At 36.3% G+C, this 23,743-nt stretch overlaps 1 protein-coding gene across 1 annotated transcript in view; it reads right to left on the bottom strand.

The window, feature by feature from the left end:
• The window catches only part of LOC143215139 (segmentation protein paired), a 46,477-nt gene extending 23,828 nt beyond the window's left edge, over positions 1-22,649 (bottom strand). Inside the window, exons 1-3 of the mRNA XM_076436984.1 lie at positions 22,347-22,649; positions 21,629-21,730; positions 8,328-8,439 (exon numbers count right to left, since the gene is read on the bottom strand). Of these exons, the coding sequence (XP_076293099.1) occupies positions 8,328-8,439; positions 21,629-21,730; positions 22,347-22,649 (517 nt within the window). The remainder of the gene's footprint in view (positions 1-8,327; positions 8,440-21,628; positions 21,731-22,346) is intronic.
• Between the last annotated feature and the right edge of the window lie 1,094 nt (positions 22,650-23,743).

Raw genomic sequence — 23,743 nt, 5'->3', positions numbered from 1 at the left:
CATAGTTATTTCTTCCTATAATGAATTAGTACTCGTCCGATAAGTAACAGTATTATTGAATTCAAGATAGAATATACTAATTACTTGACCGTACAATGTACCGGAAAATAAATGCTAACAAAATGCTGACGATTGTAAACTAGTAAAAAGAATGTTTGTCCGATCGGTGCTGAACGGAACCGTGCCTCTGCGTATAGTAGGTATAAATCAACCTTCATTCGTCCCCTAACACGACACAGTTGACCTCTAACGCTATACATATTACGTAAAACACCATCATATCATGTGAGTACACCACTAACAACTGTTACAGATTCTTTTACATAGCATTTTTGTAATTCTTTTCCTGGTGGAATCCAACATTAACTGGGCCCAAAATATGTATATCAACTTCCGGTCCATCTGATCACATAACTTTCTTTCAACTCGTAACCGTCCAACTTTTCTTAATCGTCTCTCTCTCTCTCTCTCTCTCTCTCTCTCTCTCTCTCTCTCTCTCTCTCTCTCTCTCTCTCTCTCTCTCTCTCTCTCTCTCTCTCTCTCTCTCTCTCTCTCTCTCTCTCTCTTTAAGCTTCGACACATTTTCCATTCTTTTCCATAGTTGTAAAATTCATGTCACCAAGTCACTATCTATTATATTTCGCATCAACATACTCTTTTAATGCTTTTGCTACCATTCATGCTGATTTTTTCTCCGCTTTTTAAACATATCTAACTACATACTTTTTATGAGAGATTGTTTCAAATTTATGCTTTACCTACAAAACTCTCTGGAATATTCCACACTTTTAAAACCACTCTTCGCGTTGACATTCCAATACTTTGAGTTTACTAAGCACTTCTCTTTTAATATTCTGTGAAACTTTCAAGTGTGCTGTTTAGTGTGCAAAATTAGTACAGACTATTACTTTTAGTGTTTTATGACATTTTATTGATATTCTAATACTTTGAGTTTATAATAAGTACTTTTCTTTCAATACTCTGTAAAACAATCCCAATTATCGATCGTAAATGTTCAATATTTAATTTAATGATGCTTTCGGCGCTACCGTTTCGATCAATTAATAAATCCAGCAATTTTGCAAAAAACTTTTGTTCTTTCCTAACGTTTCGGTTCAATTTTGAACCTTTCTCAAAGGTAGAATTTGCGTTTGCTATAATAACTTTAGCTATATAAAATTCAGCATTGAAAATTTGATTTGTACACGCTGCTGGTTTATAACGTACTGAGGTTTATAACGTACTACATATAACGTACTGTCAGTACGTTATAAACCAGCAGCGTGTACAAACCAAATTTTCAATGCTGAATTTTACATAGCTAAAGTTAGTATAGCAAACGCAAATTCTACCTTTGAAAAAGGTTCAAAATTGAACCGAAACGTTAGGAAAGAACAAAAGTTTTTTGCAAAATTGCTGGATTTATTAATTGATCGAAACGGTAGCGCCGAAAGCATCATTAAATTAAACTCTGTAAAACTTCCAAGTGTTCTGTTTAGTGTTTTATGCAAAATTAGTACAAACTACACTTCTAGTCTTTCATGAGGCTAGCTAGCGGATGTAAACAAACCTGGCATTACTATTGTTGATACTTCGTACAAAAGATCTTCGGACAGTATTTTGGATTGGGTAACACAGCTATAGAATATATTAATTGCTTGCCAAGCCAAAATAAATGTAGAATCATATGTTTCTCGAGATTTTTGGCACTCGGTTTTAGTCAATATGTAAATTATGATTTGTTTGGAGCAGAAATTGGTTTAATTTTGCACTTTACTGTACGCGATATCAATTCAAGTTGTAGCTACAAATATCTCAATTGAGCTGGTTGTATTATAATGCTTCACTTCCGAAAGTAACAAGTAGACTGCGGATGTTTACGCAATTTGCAATGTTTGTAGACGAATTTGAAGAAAGTCGAGTCAAGCGAAATCTTATTTTCCGTGGTAGTAGCCTATTTAGATCTGGAATAAATTAAAATCGTACTAGATTCGTTCGAATTTGATATTCCAGGATTTTTTGAAAATTTTCAAAAGCCACGGCTGCCTAAAGTTTCGCAGTCTAGATAATATACGAAATAAAAACTGTTTGCATTGATTGCAAAACGCAGGAGCGAAATAAAAATGTCTTTATTCTTTTAATTATCTGATTAAGCTGAAACCAATACGCTGATGTCTTAAATCTTTTTAAATATGTCCACTGTTTTAGATTGTGCTTACCGATTTTTTTTTGTCTTAAACGCATAAAATCCGCAGTCTAGTAATAACACGTTACAGTCGGATAGTTTTCTAGTTATTCGTGAATGTAGGTATGTCTGTGAGGTGTTGTGTTATAGCGAGGTGAGAATCTACAGGGGTACATAAATGAGCACCACTGCCGACGTGTGGCAGGCGGCCCGTTTGATCTCCGCGGGACCCTCATGGGGCCCGCGGTCTCTGCTGCCCTCCTTCATCGTTACTTCTTGCCTCTTTCTTCACATTCTCCACGTTCGAAGCATATACCTGTCCTTTTCCACGTCTTGTCTTCTCTTTTTCTTCATCTCTTCCTCTTATACTCTTGCTTTTTCTACAGTCATCTCTCTCTCTCTCTCTCTCTCTCTCTCTCTCTCTCTCTCTCTCTCTCTCTCATTTTTTCTCTAAAAATAAGCGTACGTATATGCACATCTCTTCGTCTCGACGTCTTAGTTCTCTCTCTCCGTTTCATCGTCCTCGGCCCTCTTCGTTTCTCGCCTTTACCCCGTTTTCTTTTCCCCTCTCGCAGACTATTTTTATTTATGAGACCCGATCCCTCATTCCCCCTTCTGCCACCCTCGAATTCTCCCTCTTTTCAAGGCGGCAGCGTACCTGACGGTTTGACTTTTAAAACTTCGGAACACCTGTACTGCTAATTCCTCCTTGTCTACCTGTATCACTCACGAAAACAAATTCTTGGCTCATGTCAACGGGGACCGTCACCTTTGATCGTAGGTGATTCCTCGAGAACTCGGAACTCTCTGTCGGCCAGATCATTTACATATGTATGCACTACTGTCCAGAACTATTTCGATTCTCGTTCCATTCGGATCAACAGTATTTTTATCGTTATCGGTATATTGCGGACCATTATGCCAATACAGATTTACATACTTTAGCGGCGTATTCCGGTTTTTGAGGCCGTTTTTACACAAAATTTTCGGAATTTTTTTTGGAAGAACTATGAAATATTTTGTAGTAAAACACATGTTTCTGGACATTTCAAGTACATCGTTATTTTTTTCGGTAAAAATAATCACAATTATGTGAGCTATACATATATCTTTTTATAGAGTGCTTTTTGAAAAATATGTCTTGACTGTTGCCATGATTTTAATCCTTCTGATGATCGAGAATCAGAAGAATGAGGAAGTATATGTATGTATGAATCAGTATGAATGTGACTACGGTGTCTGAACCATAATAAATTAAACTTACTAAAATAAATTACTTACAAAATGATGGCATTTTGAACTCAAATTACTACTTTTTTTATATTCTTCCGCATTCCGTATTCAACAAATGCCTATAACTACGTTAATTTTACGAATCCAAACAAATTCTGTTGCACGCATCTTCTGCAGTACTTATACTTAAAGAAAATGCAAGAAAATCAGCTTTTTAAAAATGAAAAGCCAGAAATCTCTTTTATTTAAAAGAGAGCAATTAGAGTCCAAATAAAATCGAAATGGTATTAAAAATTATCAAATGTATCAATATGTAACATATCAATTCCGCAGTGTTGCAAAACATTGTATTTTTATTAATATCTCGATAAATACATAGCACATGAATATAAATCTTCTTTTTCCATTTAATGAAATTGTGTCAATTTTATTAAGTATTAAATTTCATAGCTTTTAAAATATTTTTATGCGCTACATACATATAGTTCAATCGGCAGCTTGCTATAATTATTTCGTCACAAAGCCCTTTATTCTGTCGCAATTAGTTGTTTCAAAAACAACAAGTTTCAACAATCTGAATATAAAAATAAAATAGAAAATAACCAACCACTGCAATCAAGTGAAATAATCATTGTTCACTAATATTTTATGATACATTCCCATTGCTCTAACGTCTGTTTGCACTCTCTATGTACAAAATGCACAGCTCTTTTGGGCAAGCAGGACAAATGAGTACAAGAGCATCTCTACTTCCCAAAATACAAAAATTATATCGAATACGTTTAGCAAAGTATGTTGACGAAACAGTTTTTACATAATGAAAATTAACAAGCGAGCAGAGTACAAAGCTTAAAGTAGCGGAAAGTCTAAATTGATTTAAAAAGGTTAATTTTTCAATGAAATAATTGCATAGCATTGTTTTTGCATTATTATCATTCGTCTTATTTGATTATGTGGAGCTACAATTAAAATTTCTTGATAATTTCTTGAAAAATTCCTTGATAAGGAATGTATAAATTGTTTTTAATGAATTATTTTTCCAGAAAATCTGCACGTTTTATTTGTCTAAGAAAAATCCTTTCGTGTGTGTGTGCATGCATGTCCTACAATACTCGTACTTACATTAATCCTCCGTATACTGTGTCGGAGTTTTTTGACCGGGGATATCCGAATTGTCATTTAAGTACTCAATTTGTGGCAATTAAACTAACTGAGTAGCTGTTTCGTTGAGGATATTGGAAAGACTAATGTGTCTACACGAGATATCGTCAGAAGTAAATTTTTAAAAATTATTAATTAGAGCTGTGAACGGTCCTAAGAATTGTCAATATATAGCTGTAAAAATCGTCCGAGGTTTCAAGAAAATGCGGAATTTTGATTTTCTTGAAAACAAAAACCAATAGTCACGCTTTTCGAAACAAAAATGTCCTCTTGTGCAATGTTTTACTTGTTCACAAAACGTGCATAAGTGATATTCTCATGGCCGATCGATTTATGAGGAAAAGCGCATCGTCATATGACGGTCGCAAACATATGAAACGTTAATTACCTGTGCATCGAGGCTAAAAATACATGAGAGAAGAATTAATAAAACGAAAGAAAAATCATAGGGCAGCGATACTGCGAACGAAAGATGAAAAGGAAGAGGAATTCGGCCGGTCCATCCTCGGGGGGCACCAAGAGCTTTTAACCTCTTGTATCTACGAATAAAGTTTGACATAAAGGAACGTGTGTATGGGACTTTAAATCCTGTCCTACGTCGCGTCGCGTCGTCGCGCGTCGGTTAGGCGAAGTTAGCTCGACCGAGCCAGGAAGCCTGCACAGGATTTAATCTTCGGTGGGCGTGAGCAGGATTAGCTAGGTTGCCCATATGTCCGTCAAATGGATTACCGGAGTGTCAATATCTTACGGAGCACACATTATCTTTCTTCTTCACCATCCTCTTTCTCCTTTATTTTTTCCTGTCTCTTCCATTTCTCTTTACATATGTACGTTCCGCTGCTGTGAGACTTCCTTTGCGGTTAACAGCGACGTTTTATCTCTAAGGATTCTCTTTTCGAAAACAGAAGGAACCAGCAGGTGGATTGGTAAACGCAAACGTAACCCGAGTAATCCTACGACGATGATAAGTAATGATTCTGCGTAAATGTGCTAATGGAAAAAGAATTTTTAAATCTTACATTGTCTCTTAAATTTCTTTTTTAGTAATTGACATGAACTATTGTGTTATTTGAATGTGTCAACTTTTCTGTGTTTTTTAAAATTATATTTCTGAAAGGCTACTTTTAGTATTTTTCAACTAGTCAATGTAATTCTCATTTTTAATTTTTTGATTGCAACAGACGACTATTAAAAATCTTCAATATCATATAGATATCATACACAATTTACACAGTTTTTATAGAAACTACCTAATATCAAACCAATACAAAAACCCAGATTAAATATCACTATAATAATAGCAAATACTTAATTGTTGACTATAACTAGAAGAACCTAATTTATAATTTGATAGGTGAGAACTACTTTCAGACTTCTGTGAGCACAATTCATATTCTCATTTAATAGTGCATAAGCTAATTACATTGAAATTTGCTAGTCAACTTAGCACTGGCTCTTAGATGTTGAGAGAAATTGTTATCCTTGTTGAAATCACTTTTTTGTTAGTCAAATAAAACGTACATATTTCTCGGAATAATTTTATTAAAAAATATTGTTCACTTTGTGAATTAATGAAAGTAATGCGAACAATTTATACGTTTCTTCATTTTTAATTGTAGCTCGACATAATCAACTGAGAGAAATTATAATAATGAAAAAGTGAGCATTTAAAACAGTTTAAATTTTCCGCTACTGCAAGCTTTCTGCTCGCCTGTCAGTTTCCATTATGTGAAAAATATTCCTTAACATACTGTACTAAACATATTCGATATGACTTTTGTATTTCCAGAAGTAGATACTCTTCTATTTATTTGCATTGGTTATCCTAAAGGAGCTGTGCAATCTACATATGTATACATAGAGAGTGTAAGCAAGCATTAGAGTAATGAGAAGTATCATAAAATGCTAGAGGACAATGATTATTTCACTTGAATGTAGTGTTTGATTATTTTCTATTCTACACTCCTCAAAAGAATTAATGGATCACTCCTGCGAATCCGAAAAATTGGTCCCATAACGTCATCATAACGCTGTCAAAAATTGCTGCATCTATATCGTTAAACAATGGTTTGAAAGCCTAAAACCTTTAGTTTCAGATGCTCTGTTTCAAATTGTTGCTATGTTGGTTTTTTACAAAGTTATAGCAAGATGAAGACAACATTGACGGTTAACAAAAATTTTGTGCAACTTTGGAACATCACACGGGGAGCAACAAATTTTTTTGATAAATCGCGTTAATATCATTTGGAAGGGCTATCTTTCTTGTGTAAATTGTGTGGTTGTTGAATATTGTGCGATTTTTTTTATTCGAGTTATTCAACACTGAAGTGAATATTGGCTTTTTAACTGTAACTGGCTCCGGAAAGCGAAAAAATTACCGTAGAATCTTGTGCAAAAAAGCAATAGAAAGGGCGTTTCTTTCTCTTCAAGGCACTTCTTTTGTTTTTTTCAATTTCATTAACATTTCGATATACCAGGTGTTTCTGAAAATATGCTTAAAAAATGCACAATTTCCATTTTTCCTTTAATTCGCTATATTTCGGCGAGAAATGATCGTAATACCATGATCCGAACGACAGATTGAAGTAGAGATTCCGCCGATTCGATTGAGTAGCCTATGAACTCGCTGCAACAATTTTTTACGTATGGCAGCTGTGTATGGTTAGTGCTTCGCAGAAATTAGCGCGCCACGTACAGCGGCTTCTTGACTCCTGACATCTCTGAATGCGCTACCACAGTGGAAAATATGGACCAAACTCGATTCAAAATCAAAGAACTTTCGATAGAAATGAGGTAGAGCGGTGAAATTTTTTTGAAATTAAAGCTGCAACTTTGCAGAATATGGGAAAAATGGTATGAACGTTTTTTAACGTTGAGAAAATTCGTTAAACACGTAGAATTTCAAGAAAATGTGATTTCTCCTGTACCACGCAAGGAAAAATTTTTTTTTAACATGCTATACATATATCATTTCCCGTAGATTTTTTCACGCTGTTTGAAATCTGTTCAACGAAAAAATTATTACATTAGTTTTGTTCACAAAAATCGATTTCTTGCAAAATCCTGAGCTCGTAGACAAATTTTGAGACCAGATTTGAAATAACTATAACTTTGTAAAAAACACCAACATAGCAACCATTTGAAACAGAGCATCTGAAACTAGAAAGTTTTAGGCTTTCAAACCATTGTTTAACGAAAACGACACAGCAATTTTTGACGGAGTTATGATCACGTAAAGTGGGAGCAATTTTTCGGGTTCGCAGAAGTGATTCCCTAATTCCTTTGAGGAGTGTATTTTTCCATTCAGACTGTTGAAACATCCAATACACTCACTGTTTTAACTGCGACAGAATAAGCGACAGGCTTTTGTAACGGAATAATTATAACAAGCAATCGATTAAACTATATATGTTTGTAAATATGCAGCGCATAAAAATATTTTAAGAACTATGAAATTTAATACTTAATCAAATTTACACAATTTTATTAAATCTTTGACGTACTGAAAGCATCGAGAAAGAGAATTTATATTCATGTGCCATGTGTTTATCGAGATATTAATAAAAATACAACGTTTTGCAACACATTTACATCATAATAATTACACTGTCGATTTGATATAATTGTTCAAACCCATCAGTGAATCTTGTCCATAAATACGTGGGAAAATTCTAATTCCAGCTTCCTTCTCTTCAACCTAACAGATATTAATGAAGGACGAAGACTACATAAAAACTGAATTACTTACCACCTCCTAGGATACCGTCTATTGTGTAATCCTTTTTCCCATCATCCCCAGGCCGTCCACCACGAAGCAGTCTACTGATAGAACTGACGCTTGGAGGATCCGAGAAACCTTCCTATTCAAAATACGTGTCATCAGAATTCAGCAAAATATTATTGACGTTGTTAATGTTTTTAAAGAAGACGTGTTCACGAATAAGGTAATTAAATACCTATTCTTTTGTTGAATGTAGTATCATTACCTCGTATGAAGTACTCAATAATTAAAATATTTAAAATTGTTATTTTCTATTATTATTAGACTGCGGATTTTATGCATTTATGACAAAAATGGGTACGTACAATCTAAAACAGTGGAGCTATTAACAAGATTTAAGGCCACCAGTGTATTAGTTTCACCTCAATAATATAATTAGAAGAAGAATTATTATATACTGTATTTATTATAAAACAAAAATGAATTTATTTAATTACAATCATACATCACAGTTATACTTGATTAGTGAACTTTGATATAATGTGATATTTATCCTGCAGACATAGTAGACTTTCGTGTGGAAACATGATTTTTACATGGCATTTATACATATGAAGTCGATTGGTTCATTTGTGAAAAAGATATACTGATTTAAAGTATGTGTGATTAATAGACTGCACAGATCTTTATATGCAAAAATAAAAAATATATTCGCATTGATTCCAGAACATAGGAGCCAAATAAAAATGGTTATTTCTGTTTCAATTATCCTATTAAGCTGAAACTAATACATTGATGTCCTTAAATATTTTTACACGTCCACTGCTGTAATTGTACGTGCCCATTTTTGTCATAAATGCATATTTGCAGTCTAGTGATTAATTATGTGACTCACTGTAAAGGGTGTAAATAAATTATATGCACATATGTATATCGCGACTATCATAGCGTGATTCTACACTCTCAGTTTGGTGAAAATTCATGATAAAAAGCTGCCGCAAAATTAATTTCAAGATCAACAATTTTCTTTGTTACGTCTATATTATATTTTCGATACAGTTCATGCGCAAAGAAATAATTTGCAACGGCTTTATCAATATCACGCTATACATATGGGCAGAGTTGGGCATTAATCGATTACAATTTTAATCATGATTGATTGATTAACGTGTACGATTAAAAAAGAAATCGTCGAAAAATCGACGATTGATTCAATCGATTGATGAAGTTAATCGTCAATCGTTGATTAAAAAAAGGAATCATCGAAAAATCGGATGATTTAATCAATTGTTGAAGTTAATCGCCTCACGGTCTATCCATAAATTGTAATAAGGAGGGAGAGAGAGGGAGCAAAGAGCGGATGGAGCATTTACAGAAAGAATAATATATTTCAACAAAAACATGATCGTAGCTTTCCAGAAATAATAACTTCAAACATAAAAGCACGTAAACAGAGTTTGTATTATAGACCAAATGACAATACACCTAAACTCAGTTTACATTTTCTTTCAGTATTCATACAGTTCTGATTACGTATTTCATTTCGAAATTTCAGCAGTTAATCATTAATCAATTATCCGATTGACGATTAATAATCGTTAATCGTTAACCACAATTAACGATTAATAATCTGTAGGCGCGAACTATGTAACTATGAGTAATGCGGTGTGTTATTCGCGACTGGTGGCCGCTGCCCCCTGTAGGCTAACGCGGAAGACGCGAATTGTGTAAGATGTTTATACATATAGACAGGTATTCGAGAGTAGAGGAGAGATAGAGTTGAGGCTTTGAACTGAATAGATAATTGTTGTCACGACGAAGGACTGTTCGTGTGTGTGTGCGATAGTGAGAGAGATAGAAGCTACAAAGGACCGTAGACGATATCTTGTTAAACATTCAATATATATATATATATACATATATATTCTTTTCTCCTAGAATCTAACTGCTGTAAATTCGTGTGCAAATAAATGTATATTGTCCTGACGACTCGAACTGTTATTTACTACAAAGTATTTAATCATTAACCACAATTTTTTAACGACTAAACGAGAAGATTAATTGTTAATTGCGATTAACGATTGAAGTAGAAATTTAGTCGTCAATCGTTGATTAAATTTTTGCACAACTCTGCATATGTGCTCCATCTGACAGAGAAATGAAAATATAATATAAATAAAATCAGTTTGATAATGAAAAAACTTTATCATCATTTTTAAAGAGAACGGTTGAGTTTTGACCCATGGTTTCGTTTGCACTTTTGATCCTTGTAATGAATCGAATACGATGCAGTTAAAAAATATGTTTGACATGTTGACCTTGAAATTCAAGGTCAAAATTTAGTTTTGCCGCACTTCTCTTAGAAATCAACATTTAAAGTTATAGCATAATGGTACAATATAATGACGAAAGAAGATAATAAGTTATTTATTTGCCTATCAATGAGATTAGGAATATTATTTTTCACACAGCATTCGCTACTATTCTCTTTAATTCATATGGGGAACGTAAAGTCGATGTTATGGCATCTAGCATTATGTATTTTCCTTGATGCTTTCAATTTGTAAATGCAACATACTGTGCTACAATTACGTGTGATTATATTCAAAGTAAAATATACATTTCGAACCGTACATTTTCCGTTTATTATTACATATCTATAAGGCACCGTTATGCGTTACTGTGCAGATGTATACTGTATACTTACATACTACGCTTCGATCCTTTGATAATACAGTAGGCGCATGAAATGTTTTTAGTTAGTGAGACTGAAAGGGCAGGTCGAATGGAGGAATGGTACTTTCAAATATTCTTCTTATTGCAATGTATTCCGAAATTGAACTTCTTTTCCCCCATTTGGACCACAGTGGATCAAACAAGGTTTCTTTATTATAACTTTATGTAGAAAATAAGATACTAACACAATCTAAATTTGTTTAAACATGTTTAAACAATCATTATGTATTAATATTTAATTTAATGATGCTTTCGGCGCTGCCGTTTCGATCACTTAGTAAAAGGAAGATTTACTAATTGTAAGTGATCGAAACGGTAGCGCCGAAAGCATCTCATTAAATTAAATATTTAACATTTACGATCAATACATATAATCGGGATTAATTTATAATGTATTAATATTGGGGATATCACTGTATTCGGGAAAGTCAACAGAATCTTTTGCTGTCAAGAACAATTCAATATCTTTTATAATAACATCACAATATTTGTTTAAGGTTGGAAAATATGTCTTTTCTTCAAAGTCAAATTTCTCAAAAACTGTGCGTCTATGAGAAAAATTAAGATTCGGAATCAGCACGAAAAACTCTATAAGAATCCCATAGTGAGAATCAAAACCTCAAAAAAAAATTGAAATTTTTGGACCGTGTAATCATGAAGTGCAGAGATCTCTTTCTGAACAATGGAAGTGAGAGTCATAAACAAAATTCGAATTTACCTTGTAATCTATTGTCTTTAAAAAATAGCATTCATGTAATTTCGAATATCTTTGACAAATACACGAAGAGGGTTGAGGCGTCGTTTTCGACTAAATCAATGGTGCAGTTTTTGTTGCGTCTCTGTATTGTTACGTCCGTAACGAGCAAGTTTGGCGAACCTCTCCTGTCTTCGGGAAAACTATAAAAAATCCTTCAATAGTGAAACCTTCTGCGTAGCGACGAGCCACCCGGGACCTGGGGTTAGTGCAATAAATCTTGCAAAAACCGGACGCGTCACTTGAGACTGTATGAGGCACCGAAAGCCCTGACACCAGATGATGCCCATGTTGTCAGAGTGCCACGCGTCTGGTTCATGTCTTCGATGTCCTTCTGCGCCAAAAATGGCAATTGTCTAAAAGCACGGGTGGCCCCGCTGTACCGTCTGGAAAATCTCCCCAAAGGGTGACGGTCCGAATTTGACCTTGGTCGAGCGAGAGTGTGGTGGAACACTCACACACCGCTAGACACTGTATACGTACACGAGGTTGCAAGGGTCCCGTAATTTTCAAACCACGTCTCGCTAATGTACATTTGGGGCCCCTACGTAGTCACAATCGCTAGATGAAAGACCCACCTAGTGCGCTTGGTGTCTAAGATGGCCTATTTTTGCGTTTTCCAGGAGTAATTTTCATTATTCGGCAGCATGTAGCGGAGCGGCAAGAAGCATTGGGCGGCGCGACAGTGCTGCCATTGTCAAGACACATACATTTTCTTAAATATCGAGAGATTTAGGGTTCTTATAGAAAAGGCATACACCAAGCGCACTTGCAGGGATACATACAATCTCAATGCAACCTTTATTATGTTAAACTTTACGTGTTTAAACACACTTTTTAAACTTTTTTCATATATTTAAAATCGGAGAAACAGTAAAATAATTGAAGATTATCTGCGCACCATCCGACTTGTTACAATTATTAACCCTTAGCTCGCGAGTGGTGACTCAGGGTCACCATTAAAAATTAGTATCTAATCGATTACTACACATTTAAGTATTGTATTGGGTATTATATTGTAAGAATGTAATTGTAAAAATGTTTATACCACCGTGTGGATGACTGAGTGTTTTCATATGTTTAACTGTTACATATGTATATGTAATGATTTTATCGATTTATGCGTTGCGTTAACGTTGTGATTTTGTTAAATAAACATCATCGACAGTTGCCCGCGAGCGAGCAACGGGTGAACAATCTTCACGTCGCGCCGCATCAAACCTCTTTACAATATCAATTTCCTATTCATACAAAGAAAAAAAATATTATGTAGAATGGAATTATTCTAGTTCGGAAGAAATGTTTAACTTTCGAATTAAAACAGCTTCGAATGCAATGGGTTAAGTAAAGAATCTTGCAGTCGATGCAACAAAAATGTTTATTTTGCGTGAAGATCCAGAATTTATCTAACATTTCTCTATAACACTGTCCAACAAATTTCAACTTTTTAAAAGTACTTCGATACCCACTATGCGATTCTTATAGAGTTCTCCGCGCTGATTCCGCATCTGTTTTTCATTTTTTTCCTATACGTCCAGTTTTTGAGAAAATGGAGTTTAAAAAAATTGGCGAAGATATTTTGCTTTCTGGTTCGAAAAAAACGTCGACCATGCAAACTTCACAGGGGGTTTCTCAAGATAAAAGTCTGCTCTTTCGCGTGGCATAGTTCAATTTTTCGCTGGATCCTTATTTTTTGAGATAAATTCGAAAATATCCGCAAAAATTGGTGCAAAAGTGGTGTCTCTCCGTCTTTAATCATTGTTTAAACATGTTTTAACAATCATAATGTATTAATATTGGATATCACTGTATTCGGGAAAGTCTACAGAATCTTTTGCTGTAAAGAACAATTCAATATCTTTTATAATAACATCACAAGATTTGTTTAAAGTTGAAAAGTATGTCTTTTTTTTAAACTCCATTTTCTCAAAAACTGGACGTATAGGAAAAAAATGAAAAACAGATTCGGAATCAGCGCGGAGAACTCTATAAGAATCGCATAGTGGGAATCGAAATACTTTTTGGCTGTTGGACAGTGTAACCCAAGCAAAAATTTAAATCAATTCAAGTTACGAATCAGATTTGAGAAAGGTATATAAAACTAGGGGGCCACATTGCCACCCTTGTTTCATCCATCATTTTCAATAATAATTTTAAAAAACGAAATGAAGTTTTGGAGTTCACCGATATGAACGGAAAAAGGAAGAGCATGGTAGTACGGAAAATAGAAAGTAACGGGGAGAAAGGAGAGAAAAAAGGTGAAAAAGTGAAAAAGGAGGTTGTCGGTGTCGATGGCTATCTTTCGGATCGACGATCTCAGAAACAATAACGATTCTTGTGCCGTTGATGGCGGTTGAGGCTTTAGAGGTCCGGGGCGATGACAGGAGGAAAGAGACAGAGATCTCTGTTAGAGAGGACCGCAAGGATCGGGAAGAAGGATAGATGCCGCCTCGGGTCCTCCAGCCCAGGAACGCCTCCTTCCAGCATTAAATGCCGTATTAATGCCGGCTACGACCGCCTGCTTCCACGACTGCAACGGCGTACGCGTTCACGTTCACGAAACTGTTTTTTCTCTTCGACTCTCTCGCCGTCTTTGCCGTCTCTTTACCGTCTTTCTTTCCCTCTCTTTCTCTCTCTCTTTCTCTCTCTGCGTTCTCCTCCGTCTCTCTACAGGGTGTCCCAAAATTCGTGAAAATCCCGAAAGGGGGTGGTCCCTGAGACCATTCTAAGAGACATTTTCCTTTGCACCAATGTCAACTGCGGCTTTGTTTAGGAGTTATTAACGAAAAACACGGACCAATCAGAGCGCGCCCTGGCCCGGCGCGCCACGCCGCGCCGGCAAGCGAGTGTCGGTGGTACGCCGTGACATCGCAACGAACAAGAGTTTCTCGATAATGTGAATCCTCTCCGATTTCGATGAGCTTTGGATACGTTGTCCAGACCATGATTCTGAACAACATTTCTCTTTAGACTTTTTGGCGATCGGCTTTAGTTTACGAGATAATCGTAAAAAAAGAGAAGAAGCAGAAACTGATTGAATTAAAAACTCACGTATTCAGCCGTAAATCCATTTGCTGCTTCGAAATGTGTGTCACTGGGTCACTCGGTGACGAACTGCACAGATGTCTTCAGGTACACGGCAGTACCGAAAGACAAGGGACGTACGGCCAGGTCGACGAACTGCACAGCCGGTGGTAGAAGGCCTAAGGGATGCGCGGTCAAGTCGACGATCCAGAATTTAACTTTCACTTTCGAATCGATAAATAATTCGTATGTTTATTTTACACAGATGCCTTGAAATTTTTCCACACTCACAATCACTGTTCACATTTGTCAACACATAGTTATGCACTAATAATAATTGCCATATCCCTTGTACTGCTGCACAAATCACAACAATCAGGTAATGCAATCACTAGACTGCGGATTTCATGCATTTGTAGCAAACATGAGTAGGTGCATTTTAATACAGTAGAGAGATTAAAATAATTTCAAAACACCAATGTATTATTTTCAAATTCTTAAAATGATCACAGTAAGAATCAAATATCTGTCTGGCTCCTGTCCCTTGTAATAGCGGCAGCCAACATTCATTTTGCATAAAGATTCGCAGTCTAGTGATTAGTTTAAATATCACAGTAAAAAAAACAGCTAATACATAGCAACCGTTAGTTTTGAATTGACAAGTCTTTGGAGATGTTCTCTCTACCGCGGCTCGAACGACACTGATTTTCCGCAAGATTTTTCTAAAGAATTTAGGAAGGGCATTTAGAGTGTCGAAATTCGAAATGCACGCTGTAGCACGAGAACGACGGGACGGTTGGACGAAAAACAGGATACGAGAAGGACCGCTTTAAGACTTATGGCAATCACATGTTTAGGTTTTCCTGTAGATTGGTACGCAGAGTCGATGGGTAACCGTTCGAAAACGTCGTCTGTCCTTCTTTTAGAAAGTTTCTTAAGGAAGGTATAGGACAATAGGGATGCTACGCTGACCTGACATTTTTACCCCTTGCTGGGTAAAAGGACGGATGACGTTTTCGAACAGTTACCCATCGACTCTACGTACCAACCTGCAGGAAAAACTAAACATGTGTTTGCCACAAAGCTTACAGCGGTCCTTCTCGCATTCTGTTTTTCGTCTAACCGTCCCGTCGTTCTCGTGCTACAGAGTGCATTTCGAATTACGACACTCTAAATGCCCTTCCTAAATTCTTTAGAAAAATCTTGAGGAAAATCAGTGTCGTTTGAGCCGCGGTAGAGAGAACATCTCCAAAGACTTGTCAATTCAAAACTAACGGTTGCTATTAGCTGTTTTTTTTTACTGTGATATTTAAACTAATCACTAGACTGCGAATCTTTATGCAAAATGAATGTTGGCTGCCGCTATTACAAGGGACAGGAGCCAGACAGATATTTGATTCTTACTGTGATCATTTTAAGAATTTGAAAATAATACATTGGTGTTTTGAAATTATTTTAATCTCTCTACTGTATTAAAATGCACCTACTCATGTTTGCTACAAATGCATGAAATCCGCAGTCTAGTGATTGCATTACCTGATTGTTGTGATTTGTGCAGCAGTACAAGGGATATGGCAATTATTATTAGTGCATAACTATGTGTTGACAAATGTGAACAGTGATTGTGAGTGTGGAAAAATTTCAAGGCATCTGTGTAAAATAAACATACGAATTATTTATCGATTCGAAAGTGAAAGTTAAATTCTGGATCGTCGACTTGACCGCGCATCCCTTAGGCCTTCTACCACCGGCTGTGCAGTTCGTCGACCTGGCCGTACGTCCCTTGTCTTTCGGTACTGCCGTGTACCTGAAGACATCTGTGCAGTTCGTCACCGAGTGACCCAGTGACACACATTTCGAAGCAGCAAATGGATTTACGGCTGAATACGTGAGTTTTTAATTCAATCAGTTTCTGCTTCTTCTCTTTTTTTACGATTATCTCGTAAACTAAAGCCGATCGCCAAAAAGTCTAAAGAGAAATGTTGTTCAGAATCATGGTCTGGACAACGTATCCAAAGCTCATCGAAATCGGAGAGGATTCACATTATCGAGAAACTCTTGTTCGTTGCGATGTCACGGCGTACCACCGACACTCGCTTGCCGGCGCGGCGTGGCGCGCCGGGCCAGGGCGCGCTCTGATTGGTCCGTGTTTTTCGTTAATAACTCCTAAACAAAGCCGCAGTTGACATTGGTGCAAAGGAAAATGTCTCTTAGAATGGTCTCAGGGACCACCCCCTTTCGGGATTTTCACGAATTTTGGGACACCCTGTATATTCTACACGCGGCAGTCCTACTGCTCGCGCACGGGCACGGGCATTCCTCTCTCCTACCTTCATAGAATTTATCTCTTTATCGAGAATCGCCGTAACCGCACTACTCGTAGCTAGCGATCGGAATCGGTTTTATTGGGGTGAGTCGAGAGGTGGAATTCCCGTCGGATCTTGATTTGAGAACCTCCGGTGATCTTCGGCTTCGTTGCCAGAGAAACATTCAGCTATCAGTTATTGTCTTTTTGGTCGCCTCCGAGGAGAAGCTGAAGCTGCTACTGCCAGCCCAATATCTCGATCAACGGTTGCACCAATGCAAACCTCTACTATTAGCTCTACACCTTCCAATTTCTTAGCGTCGAGTGGCCCACCATCGATCTTCTCGACTTTGTTTATTCTATTAATCTCGAACCTACGCGTGCGATGTTGCACATCGATTATGTTTACTTTAAACGAAGATCAACCTATATTCATCGACTGGTTAAAAAGCTATGGCAGTTTCAGCTTGCACCTTTCTATTATCGCGTTATAATACCGTTTTTATCGTCCGTCGAGAAATTTACGAAGAAATTGTTATTCTCTATTCCGTCTTCTACGACCGGAGCACGGCTTTCACACTGGTGTTTGCAATTTTTCAAGGTGTTGAGATAAACTCCGTACACGGAAGAGCTATTCTTGGAAAAGTCGTTTTGCATACTCGAAAATCGCGTCACGAACGAGGGAGCGTTACGCCAATGAGGCGTGGGTGTAGGCGGCGGGCAGTAACGTATTAAAGGACACGCGAGTTGCCTCGGGGCGCTCACGTACACCCCTGCCCACCTCGTGCACGCCTCGTGTACAAGATTAAAAAGCCCCACTCACTGCGATCTTTGGAGAGATAGAGAAACCCTGCGGAAACGTCCACCCCCGATCGAGAAGTCGAACAATACCTTTCAACGTTTTCCCTAACGAAAAACTGCGCCTGCTAGATTAATATGTACATTCCGGTCAGATTCCTCTTGAGGGGGGAGTGGAGGAGGGGGCAGCCGCAGCAGATACCTATTTTGTTCTCGCTAATCAAGACTTCCTGATGCAAACTGCTCGTGAACGTTCGAAGATACACTCTTGTAATACTTGTTGCAAATAAGTATTATGAATAGATAGCGGATTTTATGCATTTATACACAAAATGAGTGAGTGTGATTTAGAAAAGTATAAAAAGAAACCATTAGCAAAATTTAAAAATACTGTTACATTATTTTCAATCTATTAAACATATTAACCCCTTGTCGTACTACTTTCTTTACAGTTACAGAAAAGTTTTCAGAAAAGAAAATGTATATTTTTTGTATGGCTATACTTATCTGAATGCTTAAATATTGATTACAAACGAATAAAATTTTATTTCATCTAAAATGAAACGCGTAACATTCATATTTGTTAGACTTTGTTACAAATCTTCATCACGAGTCTGGATCGTCAAAATACGGCAAGGGGTTGAGAAAGAAAATAGACTTGCACTTCCCTCCAGTTATTTGTTGCAACTCAGGTACAAAATTTCTATTTTGTATAAAGATCCTGCAAAGCGAATTACCAAGCATAATAAAAATGTTCAGGATCAATTGCAAGATATCTGGAACCAGATAGATATTGCTTACTTATTGCAAATACAGTGACTCCTATTAATAGAAATTAGTTTATGCTATCGACGCACAGGTTCGATCCAAAATCAAAACAAAGCAATTTTGCAATTTAAAAGACTTCTCTCACCGTTTCGATCCAAGTATATTTATCATGGATGGCGAAAATTACAGTATTTTTCAGACGCAAAAGTCTCTTGAAGATGATCCATACTTGGATCGAAACGTTGAAAAAAATCTTTTAAATTGCAAAATTGCTTTGTTTTGATTTTGGATCGAACCTGTGCGCCGATAGCCTAAACTAATTTCTATTAATTCGTTACGATCGACAAAACGGAATATTTTTTACTCCCATTAATATTTGGACGCTCTAAAAAAAGCGATAACTTTTTTAAATGTTGGACTATCCGATTCAAACTTTTTTGGGAAGCTATAGTAATTAGTTTACTACAGGGTGTGAAACGAAATTTTTTCGAAAATTGCAATTGGTCGGAATTGTAGACAAAAAATTCTAAAAGTTGCATTTTACAACCTTTTTATGTGGGCATGTATTGAACATTTAAAAAATACGTCATGTAGATCTGTGTCAATTAAACATATCCTAAAAATTTCGTCAAAATCACTTTACGATTTTCACGATTTTCGACCTATAACGACAGTCAATCTAAGAATTCTTATATCTTTCAATGCTTGTCGTTTTTTTCAATGCAAACAATTATCCACTACAATTGGATTCCACAAGAGGAATCCTGCATCCTTGTGTACAATTCCGTCCTTTTAGAATATTATATCGAAATTTAGATGTGAATGTTGACAATGATGAGTGCTTTCTTCGTCTTGTTCTATCATGAGTATTTTTATAAGTTTTTTCATGTTGTCCTAAACTGAGTGTTGGTCAGGTTTGGTGACCGCTTTGTGGAGCGATGTGGTCTTATTTAATGAAAATATCTAGTTACATAGGTTTCTTATTTGTGTGTTATGTAATATTTGCAGGACTTTGCGAGTCATATTCTATTTTCTTTTTTATTGAGAACTTAATTGGAACTCGTTAAACATTGGAACGTTAAACATTAGTAATGTAGGTACAGCAGAGCACATTAAGTATACAACACATTAAGTACATAACTTGAAATCTTTAAATTACATTGCTTGAAAAAATTGAAAAGAAGATAACATGCCTGAATATTCGGTTCATAAAGTAACGATCTGATATTTAAGGGTGCGAACAAATTGAGCTTCCTTAATTTTTTCATGAGATCAACTCTTTGTGATTCCAACAAGGTACATTGCCAAATGATATGGTTAAGATCTTGAACCTCATTGCCGCAGTTACATTTGGAATCATTTATTATATGTAGTCGTGAAAGAGATGCTGCAAGATGATAATGATCTGCTCTACAACGATTGAATGTTACAATAAATTGTCGTGATAAACCTCTACCCGAGAACCATGGTGCAAACCCGTCTCTAATATAATACTGAAAGTATTCCTTGCCTTTAAACTGACCCTGCTGCATTGTGAAATCGCTAGTACTTTGTCTACATTTGTGTTTAAAAGATTCCCGTAAATCAGAGAAGGGAATGACGATACGCTTATTAGCTTGTTCTAGTGTTGCCGACTTAGCTAAGGCGTCAGCCTCATCATTTCCAACAATGCCTGAATGGGACGGAATCCAAACAAAATTCTATACTGCTGTTGTTCGATGTGGTTTTCTTCAACTTAAAGTATTTTTCCTTAATATGTAAATGTAGAAGTTAGACATTATATTTATCTTTGAGTTTTGTAGACATAGCAGGGCACTGGAAGAGTCGGTAAGTATTTTATAATTATGGTTTGTGTCCAAAAGAGCAATGTCAAGAGCATCAATTAAAGCAATGCATTCAGCCGTGAATATAGAAGCAATAGATGGAATACTTTTTTTGGTCGATATATTTAAATCTTTACAAATGCATCCAGATCCAGCAGAGTTAGAGCCTGGAATTTTACTGGCATCAGTAAAAATTGCGTATAAGTCACAATTTGAAAGCCAATTATGTAATATGGAGTTTGGATGGCTACATATTTTAAGTTCAGTATTTATTGGGATCGAGCTACTAATAATATTATAATCCACACACAGACGGTAAATATCATAACAGTTACTAATTATTCAATTTCTTTTTATAATAGGGATATCATCAATACATTGATGTACGAGTCTTTTCCTCTTGCATTTAAAATTTCTGGTCTTGGAATAATATTGATGTATTGCATTGTTGACCGAGGTGGAAGAATTGGAAATATGATAATTTTACTCAAGTAGCTATTACATAAAAATTCAACACAATCTCTTATTAACGGGAGCTTTGACTCAGCCAATAAAATGTTGGTAGGAGTAGATAAGCGATAACCTACAGCCGATCTGATGGCAGAAAATTGAATTTTTTCTAGTTTGTACTTTAGATCTTTACGTGAAGGAAAATAGATAAAGCACCCATAGTCGATATGTGAACGAACGAAACTTTTGTATAGAATTAATAATGTTGTTGGGTCTGAACCCCACCATGTTCCGCATAGAAATTTAACGATATTTAAGGCTCTCGTACATTTGTTTTGAACATGGGATAAAAGAAATTTGAAAGACAATTCATAATCAAAAATTATTCCTAAGAATGGGGTGGAGCAGCTAGATTTGATGAGGCAATCATTTACTGTAATTTCAGTTTGTCTAGGGAGGATCTTTTTGTTGTTAAAGTGAAGGAGAGCTGTTTTCTGTGGGCTCAGTTCCAAACCTAATAAAAGAAGGTTACACTTTAAAATGGAAATACACCTCCTTGAGGAACACCTTTGAAGACAAATCTAACTTCATCGCCTGTTAAACTTGTGAATATTTCTCTTTTATATGTTAAAAATTTGATAAATCGAATTAAACGGTTAGTGCAACCTACAGAGGCCAGTTTGTTCAACAAAATATCACTATTCACGTTGTCAAAAGCACCTTGGACATCCAAGAAGGCTGCCAAGGTGTCCTTTCTCTTAAAAAATCCTTCCTGGATGTATAACATATCACACTTCTAATTACAGCACTAGTACTCTTGTATTTAATTAGTAATTTTGAAACTGTTCGATTATCCGAACCACCTCACTTCTAATTACCTACTGTACTAATTTCAACAGACATGCAGCTGTTTATTCATTGGACAGGTGATCATACTTATTTCAAATATTTCGAAGAATTACGAAGCCAGATGAAGCTCATAACTAGACCAAAAGTCCTATTCTTACATTTACGAGGCGTAATTTGTATTATTCGGCAGCGTGTAGCTGTCGAAGCTTTATGAAAATGGTATGCTTCCAAATAATGCAAATTACGCTGACGAATTTTGCAAATTACGCCTCGTAAACGTAAAAATAGGACTTTTGAAGGCGATCGCGGCCTAGATTGATCTTTTATCTAGCGCTTTTGACTACTGTGAAACCCCATCTTTGCATTATCGAGAAATGAGAAGGCGCACCCCGCGATTAAGGCACACCACACAGCAAAAAAGCGACTTGTTGACACAAATTAATATTGATTTAATATTAGTTGGATACTTATTAGACATATAGAAAGGATATATCTACGGTTAAGGCATACATTGAAATAAATCTTGCTTTGTTTCTTACCTTTACGAGTTTCTCTCGAATTTCCCACGAGAAAATCCCAGGATTATCTCTTTTCATTTCTTCGATTCTTCCTTCGATCTCGGGGGTAGCTACTCTTGGTTTGCTGCCTCCAATCACACCAGGTCTGATAGAGCCGGTTTCTTGATAACGATTCAAGATTTTCGAAACACAGCCATGGGACACGCGAAGCTGCCTAGATATAATACAAGGACGAGTTCCCGCAGCTGCCAATTCAACGATTTGCCGTCGAATGTGATTCGGAAGCGGCCGACCATTGATGAAGACTCCTCCCAGTTGATTCATACGTCCTTGCCCTGACAAAATATTTCACCAATCTCTTACTTTTTCATTGGAAACATCGATACGTATTCGTAAATACTTAAGGGCGTAGTCTCGTTTCGAGGATTGCAAGGATGGGGCTTTCCAGTAGTCAGCAGCACTAGATAAAAGATCAATCTAGGCTCTAATCGCCCTGAAAAGTCCTATTTACGTTTACAAGACGTAATTTTGTGGTTGTCAAGAAAAACGCCGCATGTCACAATTAAAAAAAAGTTGAGTTTATGCGTTAATCGGGCTTCATAGTACAGGATTTACGTATTTACCAGAAAAAAGTCATAAAAATAAATTCGAAGGGCTGAAATAATGCAATTTAACCGATGTCCTATGTCAAAGCATTAGTCACCAAAACTTTAAACGGCAATATCTCGAAAGTGGAATTATGTGACACGCGGCGTTCTTCCTGACAACCACACAGAATTTGCATTTATCAGCAGCATGTATGAAGCTGTCGCAGCTTTATGAAAATAACTACATGCGCAGCTTTATGCTTCCTAATAATGCAAATTACGCTACTGAATAAGACAAATTACGCCTCGTAAACGTGAAAATAGGACTTTTGAGGGCGATTGCGGCCTAGATTGATCTTTTATCTAGATTCTTTTACCTAGATTGAGCTTTTCACTACTGAAAAAGCCCACCTTTGCATTATCGAGAAGTGAGAAGGCGCATCCCGCGCCCTTGCAATTCTGGAAACGAGTCTACCCCCTTAGTCACGCTTAATTCGATAAGATTACTGGTGTTATACACTGCTGAACAAAGTAATAAGATACTTTACATATTTATACATAATAATAGGTGTTTCGGTTGACACTGTCGATCTTTTCGCAAAGTGTGAGCATTTATTTCCATAACAAAATAAATTACCTTAATAATCAAAGTATTGGCCATCGTTATAGCTATGACTTTTTCCCATCTTCCTGTCAAAGAATGGATTCCGCGCCACAAGAACTTTTCGTTTTTGGAGGTCAACCAAATCAAGTCAAATTTTCACTTCTTCGTAAGAATTTAAATGTTGTTATGAAAGTGCGTACTGCATCGATCGAAATAAGTGACAGTCC

This window comes from Lasioglossum baleicum, chromosome 13 (assembly GCF_051020765.1).
Source record: "Lasioglossum baleicum chromosome 13, iyLasBale1, whole genome shotgun sequence".
Taxonomy (NCBI): Eukaryota; Metazoa; Arthropoda; class Insecta; order Hymenoptera; family Halictidae; genus Lasioglossum; species Lasioglossum baleicum.
This window is presented reverse-complemented; position numbering and strand designations above follow the sequence as displayed.